The sequence below is a fragment of the Nansenia antarctica genome (assembly GCF_963989245.1).
Source record: "Nansenia antarctica genome assembly, chromosome: 1".
Taxonomy (NCBI): Eukaryota; Metazoa; Chordata; class Actinopteri; order Argentiniformes; family Microstomatidae; genus Nansenia; species Nansenia antarctica.
In genome coordinates, this window is record NC_137674.1 from 63,200,260 (window position 1) to 63,213,955 (window position 13,696).

The following is a 13,696-nucleotide window of genomic DNA, read 5'->3' on the forward strand; positions in this document are numbered from 1 at the left end:
TATGGCAGGCCAAATACTTTTGGCTTACACGTGAGCTATAGCAGCGCTCCAATTGGCTGTCTCCTATTTCTCGGTCGGGGCGCATGCCTAGGGCCACTACCACTAGGGGTAGTAAAAAAAAAAATGCGTGAGACTTGAGATCCCTGAATATCCGGTTGTTAAGTCTGACGTCAAACGTTTCCGGGTCCAAACCAGAAATTCTCCGCACCAGAATACCAGTGTACTACAGCGGTAGAATGACAGTTTAATCGTTTTTTAGACTCTGATCTATTCATACAACAAGGGACACAGCACTTTCCCATTTTCCCCATATTGTCAGGGTATTTGAGCCTCGGTAAAGCGCTATATAAATATAATTTATTATTATTATTATTGCGGCATTTCGAAGACAGCGCCTCAGCCAACTTTGGACCCGGAAACACGTCGCGACTTAACAACCGATATTCAGAGAGACAGACAACAGGAGAGGAGAGCAACAGAGAGACAGACAACAGGAGAGGAGTGCAACAGAGAGACAGACAACAGGAGAGGAGAGCAACAGAGAGACAGACAACAGGAGAGGAGAGCAACAGAGAGACAGACCACAGGAGAGGAGAGCAATAGAGAGACAGACAACAGGAGAGGAGGGCAACAGAGAGACAGACAACAGGAGAGGAGGGCAACAGAGAGACAGACAACAAGGAGAGGAGAGCAACAGAGAGACAGACAACAGGAGAGGAGGGTAACAGAGAGACAGACAACAAGGAGAGGAGAGCAACAGAGAGACAGACAACAAGGAGAGGAGGGCAACAGAGAGACAGACAATAAGGAGAGGAGAGCAACAGAGAGACAGACAACAGGAGAGGAGAGCAACAGAGAGACAGACAACAGGAGAGGAGAGCAACAGAGAGACAGACAACAGGAGAGGAGAGCAACAGAGAGACAGACAACAGGAGAGGAGAGCAATAGAGACAGAACTGAGGTGAGGTGAGCAACAGAGATAGTTCAGGATGATAACAAACAGTTCAGTATGACAGAGACAACTAATAGAAAGACAACTGTATGATTATAGAGTTTACATGTTCAAGGAAATATTGTATGATAATAGAAAGGTACACTTTAATTTAATTAAAGAAGTAACAAAGAACACATTTATTATCACAATTGCATTGTGTTCCATGTCTTTCTCCATTGAATAAATAATGCCTAGTTGAATGGCTAAACAAGACAACTGTCTGGACAGTACTGCTAGAATTATTCACCTTACCGCTGCACAGATAGACAAAGGGTATAAGTCCATTCTGTTAACATTAGGTCTACTCTGCTAACAAAGACTATTCCAGTTGATTTGTCAGTTGTATATTTTTGTTGTGTTTGCAGTTTGCCCTTTAATAAGTTATATATAAAAATAATTAAGTTATATATATATTCTCATGCTAAAATCGACTGTAAATCCATTTTTAAATCCGATTTTAAAGTTGATATTCTTCCCCGTGGAGCATGCCCCCATAACCTGTGCCCCACCCAAAATTGTTATCACCAGCCGCCACTGAAACATACTATACTAGTTCATAAGCACAGTATGGGAAAACTTGGTGATAAACATAATACCAGTTGACTCAATTAGACATGCGATGTCTAAGGAGATTGACCAGCCTAAAAAGCCTGAAGATTGCCTGGTCAGTCTCCTTTCACAGCTGTCCTGCATCGCGCAACCAGCAGGGCAGAGCGCATAAGAACTGCCCCAGACTCAGAATATCGCTACTGCTAAATATAATTCCATAACTGGACACTACTTAATTTCCAATCATAGCATGGTATTTAAAATAAAATAAAAATGAAACCAGAATAGAAGTCCAAGTAGTACAATACTCATTATTGTATTTTAAAGAGTTTTTCAGTGCATGAGGTCAGCTCACTGCCTGGGCTAGAGGTACTCCATTTGCGCCTTGCCCGAGTGTTTCCTTATTACTGTGTGTATTCATTTATTTATTTATTCATTCATTTATTTGTCTATATGTTTATAGTTATTTTGACAGACTTGGTCCTCCATATAGAACAGCCTGAATGCTCTAGAACACTCTAGAACAGTCTGAACAGCCTGAACAGCCTAGAACAGTAGAAGCACATTAGGATCTGAAAGGCCTGTACAGTGCACACACATACATACATACACACACATACACACACACACACACACACACACACACACACACACACACACACACACACTAATAGGAAGTGCTTTGGCTCTTTGCCACTGCAGCAGCATTTCCATCAATCTTCTACTGAAGAGAGACAGAGAGAGAGACACACAGAGAGAGAGAGAAAGAGACAAAGAGAGAGAGAGAAAGAGAGAGACAGAGACAGAGAAAGAGACAGAGAGAAAGAGAGAGAGAGAGAGAGAGAGAGAGAGAGAGAGAGAGAGAGAGAGAGAGAGAGAGAGAGAGAGAGAGAGACCCCTATCCCCTGACCCCAGGTGAGAGTAAATAGACTTTTATTTATAGGCTTAAATGAAACAACAATAACAAACTATGATCAGAAGATGTGAATAATAAAATCTGAATTCAAAACAAATACTGCATTTGTATGATAATAATACAATGTTTTATCATACTTTTTATTTATTATTTACTTTATTTTACTGATGTTTAGATCAGTAGAGCTTTAGAAAAACAGAGATTGTCACTGCAGAGTTCCACATGTTGTTGTTTCTGTTCAGTTTATCTGTTACTTTCATCTCCGGGGTAAATGTCCTCGTATGCGGGCGGCCGCTCGCTGGGCAGCGGGTTGGAGAACGGGTAGGACCGGTCCAGCTCCGGGTCCGTGGGTGAATACCCCGGGAGCTCCACTGACGGGTGGCCGCCACACTGCACCTCCACACCGGCCTGTTCCAACACGTGAAACACCCCCAAGTTAATATAAGAAACCGGTTGAAATTCCGCCACAGAAAAGTCCCGTTCCTCGTTAAACACGATCCTCGCGCTCCGCCGCCGCCGGTGGAACCTCGCAGTCTGGTACCGTCTGACGACGACGAGGTTCAGGAGGCCGAGCAGCACCTCCAGGCCACTGAGCACCGTGGACACGACCAGACCCCGCTGGTACTCCCGCAGCTGGCCGCAGGATGGCGCCTCCCCCCGGCAGTAGTGGCCGTGCTTCCGCTCCAGCAGCGCCACCGTGTCTCCGTCCACTACGGCGCCAGAGAAGGCGGTCAGGACCCCGAGCAGCGACACCAGGACCCCCGCCAGGAGCAGCCTCCGGCCCCCGGGCCTCAGCAGGGTGAGGGTGAGCAGCACCTGACCCGCGGCCAGCAGCACCCCGGAGTACCACGCGCCGGCCGCGGTGCCCAGGCGGAAGTGGACCTTGACGCGGTTGCCCAGGGAGACGCACCGGAGCCCGACCGCCGCCTCGCTCACAGCGCAGAGCAGCACGAGGCTACCGGAGACCAGCGCGCTCAGCCCTCCCCCGGTCAGCATCATCATGGTAACCCTGGTAACCCTCCTCTCCTGGTGCCGCTCGCGCCTTCATCCTCCTCTGTCCTCCTCGCCAGCTCGCCTCGCGCTGCTACACGGGGACATCGTCAACCAGGGTACTGCGTGCTGCTCGTCGCCTTTCCCGCTGCTTCACGAGCGGATTAATAATTGATAGGAAGAGCTCGCTCCTCCAGCTGCCCGGTAATGACCCCCGTCATGTCCCTCCGTGATGCACGCGGCCACTTCTCATGTCCACAGTCTCCCCACTGCGCGTGACTGCGATTATACCGTGAGAGTTAAACTCCATGCGGCAAAGGAGAGAGAGAGAGAGAGAGAGAGAGAGAGAGAGAGAGAGAGAGAGAGAGAGAGAGAGAGAGAGAGAGATGGGCGGGGGGGAGGGAGAGAGAGAGATGGAGGGAGGGAGAGAAAGAGATGGGGAGGGTGAGAGGGAGGGAGGGAGGGAGATAGAGAGAGAGATGGGGAGGGAGATAGAGAGAGAGATGGGGGAGGGAGGGAGAGAGATGGGGGGAGGGAGAGAGAGAGTTGGGGGGGAGAGAGAGAGAGAGATGGGGAGAGAGAGAGATAAAGATGGGAGAGAGAGAGTTGGGGGGAGGGGGAGAGAGAGAGAGATGGGGGATGGTCCATAGGGACTGTGTGCAGCAGCTCTGATGTCTTGCTGCTGTAAGACGCTACAGTAAGAAACAGGCTGTTAGTCTCAGAATTATTAGAATGGTAGGAATGGTAGGATGATTAACTAACTCTAACTAACCCTGACCTAACTAACTCTAACTAACCCTGACCTAACTAACTCTAACTAACACTGACCTAACTAACTCTAACTAACCCTGACCTAACTAACTCTAACTAACCCTGACCTAACTAACTGTAACTAACCCTGACCGAACTAACTCTAACTAACCCTGACCTAACTAACTCTAACTAACCCTGACCTAGCTAACTAACTAACCCTGACCTAACTAACTCTAACTAACCCTGACCTAGCTAACTAACTAACCCTGACCTAACTAACTAACCCTGACCTAACTAACTCTAACTAACCCTGACCTAGCTAACTAACTAACCCTGACCTAACTAACTAACCCTGACCTAACTAACTCTAACCAACCCTGACCTAACTAACTCTAACTAACCCTGACCTAACTAACTAACCCTGACCTAAATAACTAACTAACCCTGACCTAACTAACTCCAACTAACCATGACCTAACTAACTTTAACTAACCCTGACCTAACTAACTCTAACTAACCCTGATCTAACTAACTGTAAAGCCCCTTTCACACATACAAGCCTTCCCAGTAGATTCCATGAAATTTCCAGGGTCGGTGTAAGTGTGAATGGGACTGACCAGGGAAATCCGCACAGGCAATTTTTTCAAAGGAATGCGAAATTCTAATGTAGCCTATGGAGACGTTGTAGTTGATCCCAAAGTCTGTTCAAACCCAGGCAGCGAGACCAGCAGGAACTAGATCTTCTATAATTACTTGTGCTTATAATCCTCCTTCAAAGGCTGCGCCAACTGGGTGTTGAGGGCACCGCCCTGGACTGGCTCACCTCCTACCTCACCAACAGACAACAGTTCATCTCCCTCTCCGGTCACACCTCCTCCTCCTCCTCTGTCACACAGGGGGTCCCACAAGGCTCAGTCCTCGGCCCCCTGCTCTTCCTCTGCTACACACTCCCCCTCGGTCACATCATCCGCCAATTCAACCTGGACTTCCACTGCTACGCCGATGACACCCAGATTTACATCACCACAAACTCCACCCAGAACCCACCCCTCAGTCACATCGAAAACTGCATTTCAGCAATAAAAACCTGGCTCACACACAACTTCCTCAAACTCAACAGTGAAAAGACCGAAGTCATCCTCATCGGCACCAAATCCACCCTCAATAAAACCGGACCCATCACACTCACCATTGACGACACTACCATCACCCCCTCCCCCCTGGCTCGCAACCTCGGCTTCATTCTGGACCCCACCCTCTCATTCGATCCCCACGTCAGTTCTATTGTCAAGACATCCTACTTCCACCTCCGAAACATTGCAAAAATCAGACACTGCCTCTCCCCGCCCGCTGCTGAATCCCTCATCCACGCCTTCATCTCCTCCCGCCTTGACTACTGCAACTCCCTACTCACCGGCATCACCTCCCGCTCCCTCCATAGACTCCAGATGGTCCAAAACTCTGCTGCACGCCTCCTCTCAAACACCCGCTCCCGTGACCACATCACTCCTGTCCTCCACTCTCTCCACTGGCTCCCCATCAAAGAACGTATCCACTTCAAAGTCCTCATCCTCACATACAAAGCCCTCCATAGCCTGGCCCCCCCTTACCTGACTGACCTCCTTCTCCCCCACCGCCCTACCCGTACCCTCCGATCCTCATCCATTGTTCCCCTCACTGTCCCACCCTCAAAACTCAAAGGCTTCGGTCACCGTGTCTTTTCACGAGGTGCACCCCGCCTCTGGAACTCTCTCCCTCAACCACTCAGAGACTCACCCTCACTCCTCACTTTTAAATCCCACCTCAAAACCTACCTGTTCTCCCATGCCTACAGCCTCCCCTACTCCTAACCATCTCCCCCATCCCGGCCCCCCCGCCCCCCCCCCCCTGGACACGCATACAACCTCCCCTACCCCTACCCATCTCCCCTAACCCTGCCACCCCCCTGATATGCATACAGCCTCCCCTACCCCTAACCACCTCCCCTGTCCGTACCCCCCCCTCCCCGTTCGCTGACTCTGTGTTCCATGTTACTTGTTTTTGTGTTTTCCGTATCTCCTATATTGTCAGCGTCTTTGAGCCTCGGAAAAGCGCTATATACATTTAATGAATTATTAATTATTATTTATTATTATAATATGCATATCACCAAGTTCTCCCATACTGTGCTTATGGACTAGTATAGTAAGTTAATATCAACGGTAATCGAGTGCTTTAGTTGGTGAGCGCACTTGGTGATGCTTGGTTAAGCACTCGTAAAACGGGTTGACTCGCTGGAACGAGACAGGCGCACGGGACCGCCACGCACCACACATCTGCCACATATCATACCTCCATCCCACATGTATTCATCATCATATTTTTCAATATAAAACGGAGGCAGTGGTGTAGTCTACTACGTGATACGCAGGACTACGCTGTATACCCACTAGGAACGGCCAAGGATTTCCATATACCCACTTAAAAATGTGTGAGGATACACGTTTTGTGACAGAACTTACATTTTGGACCATTGGAGCTGACTATAGCGTCATATACCATCAACGGGGGGAGATGCGACATGAAATAATGTCAAAATGCAGCACTATCATGCACAGATCAGCCTCATAACATGTAACACGAAATGAACGATTTGAGGCTGGGAGGGAAAAATCACAGTATACACACTAGAAAAAACTAGACAACAGCACTGAAGGGAGGTTGTTGTGTCCTGTTTATACCGCCAGTGGGCGCTAGTATGCAAGTGATGTAAGCAGTGACGGAAGTGATGTATGCACTTCCGGAGGTGAAGAACGGGAGTTGAATAAATGGCGAATTGAACAGCAGCAGCGTGTCTCCCGGTCTCATTCTTTTACTAACTACTTGCTTACTACAGAATACCACATTTTTGGCGACGAGGATGGCTATTTCCGTACCCTTACCTACACCGTTCATGCCTGTGCCAGGCGAACCTGCTATTTCTTTTCCTACTTGGTTGAGAATGTTTGAAAATTACATGCTCGTAATTGATGCTACCGGAGAACAATGGCCGGAGGAAAGAAAGCGCGCGATTCTTCTCCATGCACTTGGGACCGAAGGACAAAGACTGTTCTACACTCTAAAGGATACGGGTGTTACCTACACTTCTGCCGTGGATGGACTGAAAAAGTACTTTGTTCCTAAGGTGAATGTGATTGCTGAACGTCACAAATTTCGACAGAGAGCTCAGGGTCCTGACGAGACGGTTAATCAGTTCCTTGCTTCATTACGCGAGCTAGCTGCAGCTTGTGAATTTGGCGCCATGGAGGAACAAATGATTCGTGATCAACTGATTGAGCGTGTTGCTAATACACGCATACGAGACAGACTTTTGCTTGAATCGGACTTGTCTCTGGACAAAGCTACTTCAATGGCCTTACAAATCGAGGCTGGACTACGGAACTCCAACGTTCTCTCTGGAGCTACAGCTTCGGTGAGAGCCATCGAGAAACAGCCGACGAGGAGGAGGTTCGACAAGGGCAAGAAGAAAGATCCGACGACGACTGCACCTGCCACGGTCTACAGCCAGCCAGCTACAACTGGGAATCAGCGCGCCTGCTTCCGATGCGGATCCACAGGACACTTAGCTAACAAGCCTACATGCCCAGCGGTTAAGGTGACTTGCAATACATGCGGAAAAGTTGGACATTTTTCCAAGGTGTGTAGATCGGCTCAAAAAGAGGTGCGTGAGGTAATGGTGAATGACGTTACTGTGCTTTACATGCAGGGGGCCGTCGTGAATGATAAAATTATGTGTACTGTACGAGTTGATGCAAATTATCATTCCCATGATGTTGAGCTGATAGTGGATACAGGCTCATCTGTTTCTATTATTCCAGAGAGTACTTACCAGACACTTTTCCATACATGTGTCCTTGCTGAGCCTACAGTGAATCTGCTTACTTACTCCAGAGAGAAAATTCCTGTTAAAGGTTGCATGCATGCTACAGTTGTTCATAATGGACATTCAGTTACAGGTTCATTGATAGTGGTTGAATCAGGAAATGCATTGCTGGGACTAGATTTATTTGTAGCATTGCAGATGTGCATTGAGGGTAACAAAATTATTACTGTTAGCTCTGCTAGCTCTCCTACTGTGCTCCGAGCACCTACTGTACAGAGTACCACTCCACAGACCGAACCAGAGGTTCTAGTACAGGAGTTAGGGTGTGCAAAAGGTTTTATGCACAAAATACAGGTTAAACCAGATGCTATGCCAGTACAGCAGAAACTGAGGAGGCTTCCGTTCTCAGTGAGGCAGGCTGTGACCGATGAGCTCGCAGATCTACAGGAAAAAGGCGTTATAGAACGTATAGACGCATCTCCATGGGTTTCCCCTATAGTTGTGACCCAGAGAAAGGGGGGAGGAAAGCCTCGCCTGTGTGTTGACCTCAGAGAACCTAATAAGGCAATCATCAGTGACTGTCATCCCTTACCGCACATGGATGAACTGTTCGCTGAGCTCCGTGGAGCCACAGTCTTTTCTACTATAGACTTAGCCTCTGCTTATCACCAGTTGCCATTGCATCCAGATAGCCGTGATTTAACTGCGTTTATCACGCATGAGGGTCTCTTTCGTTTCTGCCGAGTGCCATTTGGCCTCGCTTCTGCTCCTTCAGCTTTTCAGAAAATGATGTCGACTGTACTGACAGGCCTGCCAGGCGTACAGGCCTACCTGGATGATGTGATTTGCTACGGCATCACACAGCAGGATCACGATGTCAGCTTACGGAGAGTGCTACATGCTCTAAATGAAGTGGGACTTAAACTGAACATGCACAAGTGTAAGTTCAACCAGAAAGCTCTGCGCTTCCTGGGCCACACTGTGTCCAAAGATGGTCTTCATCCTGACCAAGACGGGGTCAGTGCTGTGGCGAACGCGCCTGCCCCGCACGACACATCCTCCCTGCGGTCCTTCCTAGGACTCGCATCGTGGTATAGTAAATTCATACCTGACTTCTCTACTGTGGTGGAACCGCTACGTGCTACACTCAGGGAATCTACTGACACTAAGTTTGAATGGACAGCGGATGCAGAGTCCAGTTTTACTGAGGTTAAGAGACTGATTACTGAGAGTCCTACCTTAGCATTATATGATCCTGAGTTACCTACTTATGTCACTACCGATGCTTCTAACTATGGATTGGGGGCTGTAATGAGCCAGATTCACCCAGACAATACAGAGAGAACCATAGCTTTTGCGTCCAGGACACTTTCTCCTGCAGAGAGAAAGTACTCTACCGTCGAGCGTGAGGCGCTGGCATGCGTTTGGGCGGTGGAAAGGTGGAGAACCTACCTGTGGGGACATCGTTTTGTCCTACGCACAGACCACCAAGCGTTGACAACCCTACTCACTTCCAGGGGTACGGGTCGCGCAGGTCTGAGAATAGCGAGATGGTCTGCACGTCTACTATGCTTTACTTATGATGTCACTTACCATCCAGGGAAACGTAATGTGACTGCTGACTGCTTGTCCAGACTCCCTCTGCCTTCGACAGGAGAGGTGGAGGAGGAGCCAGACATGGTGGCTACTGTGTTCACAGGTTCCTCACATGCCATATCGGTGACCGAGTTCACTGCCGCCTGTGAGGCCTGTCCTGAACTGACTCAACTGAGACAGCAAATACAGAAAGGTTGGCCAAAATGCAGTAAGAATGTGACAAAGGAACTTGCTCCATATTTTAGAGTGAGAGATGAACTGGCTGTGGATGAACTACTTGTCATGAGAGGCCCCGACCGTGTGGTTGTTCCTACTACACTACGGTCTAAAGTTGTAAATTTAGCTCATGAAGCGCATCAGGGAATAGTGCGTACTAAACAGAGACTACGAGAGCTATATTGGTGGCCGCAAATGGACAGATGTGTCCAGACATTAGTAGGCTCATGTGTACCCTGTCAATACAATGACAAAACAGCCAAAACTGCGCCTGCACCACTTACCCCAGTGGAACTGCCAGGTGGACCATGGGAGAAGGTGGCCATTGACATTGTTGGTCCCTTTGACTGTGCGACATGGGACTGCCGTTATGCTATTACACTCACAGACTATTACAGTAAGTGGCCAGAGGTGGCGTTTGTCTCTACTGTAACTACAGAGGCGGTTATTAGCTTCTTGACTACAGTGTTTAGTCGTGAAGGTAACCCTTCCTTCCTGGTCTCTGACAACGGATGTCAGTTTACCTCCCATGCTTTTGCAAGCTTTCTGGGAGAGAGAGAGATAAAGCACCTGCGTTCCAGTGTTTATTATCCAAGAGCCAACGGGGCTATTGAGAGATTTAATCGAGTTCTCAAAGAGTGTATTCAGACGGCTGAGAGAATGCACAAGCCATGGAAACATGCAGTAACAGAGTTCTTACTGAACTATCGCGCTACGCCGCATGCTACTACAGGAGCTACTCCCTTTGAGTTGCTGAGGAACAGAAAGATGCGTACAAAACTAAATGTCCTCCCTGTCTCACACCAAATTAAGTCACATGAGAAAGTGCAGGAGACAGTGAGACGCAAGCAACAGGAGAGTAAGGAGTACACAGACAGAATGAGGGGAGCGAAAGTGCCCATGTTCCAAGTGAATGACACCGTACGTGTCCGCAGACCGGAGCATGTAAAAAAGGGATCATCAAGATTCACAGAACCGCTGACAGTAGTTAGTAAAGCAGGACAGAATACATACCTGCTCAGTGATGGTCGAAAATGGAATGCATCCAAGCTTACACGCTTCCCCAAGGATGCTCTGTCTGGCACCAGTGGTGAAAAGGAGATTGAGCTAGAGGAGTTCACAGTGCCCGAGACAGAGAATGTGTTTAATGAACCAGGTCCAAGAAGGAACCTGAGAGTCAGAAACCCACCTAGGTGGCTGGTAGACTTTGTGCCGTAGAGAACGTACTAAAAGGGTAGGATAGAACACGGTTCTAACTTAGTACAAAAAGGTCCTACAATGCAATGACAAAAGTGAATGTTCATTTCATGTTTCACTGTCATAAACTGTTTATTGTTGTTATTCATTATGCTGATTCATTCATTTTCATTTCCTTCGTTTTCATTTTATTTCAATTGTACTGACACCAGTCTACAGAATATTGCATTCGTTGAGGACTGTAATCCCTTTAAGAAAGGGGGAAATGTTGTGTCCTGTTTATACCGCCAGTGGGCGCTAGTATGCAAGTGATGTAAGCAGTGACGGAAGTGATGTATGCACTTCCGGAGGTGAAGAACGGGAGTTGAATAAATGGCGAATTGAACAGCAGCAGCGTGTCTCCCGGTCTCATTCTTTTACTAACTACTTGCTTACTACAGAATACCACAGAGGTGTGATATGGCAGATATATATATGGTGCATGGTCCCGCGCGTCCATCCCGCTCCAGTTCTAGTAGATCGCGCAACCAGGGAATCGCCGACATGTGTGAATGGGAGCAGCCCGGTAATTGTCGGGCAATTCGGTCATGTGTGAACGGTGCAAATGCATGGCAGACCTGGGTCGGGATTCCATAGAATTTACAGGGAACTATGTTACAGGGCTTAACTTAACTAACCCTGACCAAACTAACTCTACCTAACCCTGACCTAACTAACTCTAACTAACTAACACTGACCTAACTAACTCTAACTAACCCTGACCTAACTAAGTCTAACTAACCCTGACCTAACTAACCCTGACCTAACTAACTAACTAACCCTGACCTAACTAACTGTAACTAACTCTAACTAACCCTGACCTAACTAACTGTAACTAACCCTGACCTAAATAACTAACGAACCCTGACCTAACTAACTCTAACTAACCCTGACCGAACTAACTAACTAACCCTGACCTAAATAACTAACTAACCCTGACCTAACTAACTCTAACTAACCCTGACCTAACTAAGTAACTAACTAACCGTGACCTAACTAACTCTAACTAACCCTGACCTAACTAACCCTGACCTAACTAACTCTAACCAACCCTGACCTAACTAACTAACCCTGACCTAACTAACTAACTTACCCTGACCTAACTAACTCTTACTAACCCTGATCTAACTAACTCTAACCAACCCTGACCTAACTAACTAACCCTGACCTAACTAACTCTAACTAACCCTGACCTAACTAACTAACCCTGACCTAACTAACCCTGACCTAACTAACTCTAACTAACCCTGACCTAGCTAACTAACTAACCCTGACCTAACTAACTAACCCTGACCTAACTTACCCTAACCTAAGTAACTCTAACTAACCCTGACCTAACTAACTCTACCTAACCCTGACCTAACTAACTCTGACATAACTAACTCTAACTAACCCTGACCTAACTAACTCTAATTTACCCTGACCTAACTAACTCTAACTAACCCTGACCTAACTAACTAACTAACTAACTAACCCTAACCCTCTACCTGGCCTGTCAGATGTAGAAACTTTTATGTAATAAAAACTTTCATCATATTTGTCAATTTTCACAACTGTTTCATTTCATACAAACGACACAAATCACAATGTCAAGAACATTCTGATAATGATTTGCTAATGATTTGAATTCCATCTTTATTTGATCAGTTATTGAAAATAAAATCAGTTCATATAAAATAATATAGAAATCCAGGTAAAAGAGGGATAAAGGTTTACTGTCAGAAACCACAGAGGATGAAACAACAGGAAACAGGAAATGGATCAGAAATCAGAGACGTGATCAAACCAAGTACTTCCTGTTTAATAATCCACTGATACCCAGAATGTAACTGAGGTCTAACTCTGGTTCTTTCTGTGGTGTGTGTGTGTTTCTGTTGTGTGTGTAAGTGTGTGTAGGTGTGAGTGTGTGTGTGTGTGTGTGTTTCTGTGGTGTGTGTAGGTGTGTGTGTGTGTGTGTGTGTTTCTGTGGTGTGCATAGGTGTGTGTGTGTGTGTGTGTGTTTCTGTGGTGTGTGTGTATGTGTTTCTGTGGTGTGTGTGTGTGTGTGTGTTTTCTGTGGTGTGTGTTTCTGTGTGTGTGTGTGTGGTCCTAGTAGAGGCTGTTTGTTGATTCTTGTTTTACGTCTTTAAATAATTTCCATGATGGGTTGCCATGGTGACAGCTGCGCCACTGGGAGACAACACACACACACACACACACACACGCATGCAGGCACGCACGCACATGCACGCACCCACACACACACACACACACACACACACACACACACGCAGGCACGCACACACTGGCAGGCAGGCAGCATCCTAGGTTTATTATTATACAGACAGGAAGCCCAGGCAGACATTAGATATTCTAGACATTATACATATAAATATATAAATATATATCTGAGGCCATTAGCTAATGCACTTCCTCCTTCCCATCCCTTCATCATCACTCAGAAAGGCTGAGTAAGAAGAGAGGGAGGAGGAGAGGAGGAGGAGGGAGAGAGAGAGAGAAGGCTAGTTGTTTTAGAAGAATTGGTTCCTCAGAACCAAAACCTCACACACACGCACACACACACACACCCATTCACACACACACA

At 47.2% G+C, this 13,696-nt stretch overlaps 1 protein-coding gene across 1 annotated transcript; it reads right to left on the minus strand.

The window, feature by feature from the left end:
- Window positions 1-2,702: 2,702 nt before the first annotated feature.
- Window positions 2,703-3,458, minus strand: tmem271 (transmembrane protein 271; the record flags this gene model as incomplete). The annotated part of the gene is made up of 1 exon (XM_080524808.1): window positions 2,703-3,458. One exon carries the CDS (start codon window positions 3,456-3,458, stop codon window positions 2,703-2,705), a length of 756 nt encoding a protein of 251 aa, XP_080380934.1.
- Between the last annotated feature and the right edge of the window lie 10,238 nt (window positions 3,459-13,696).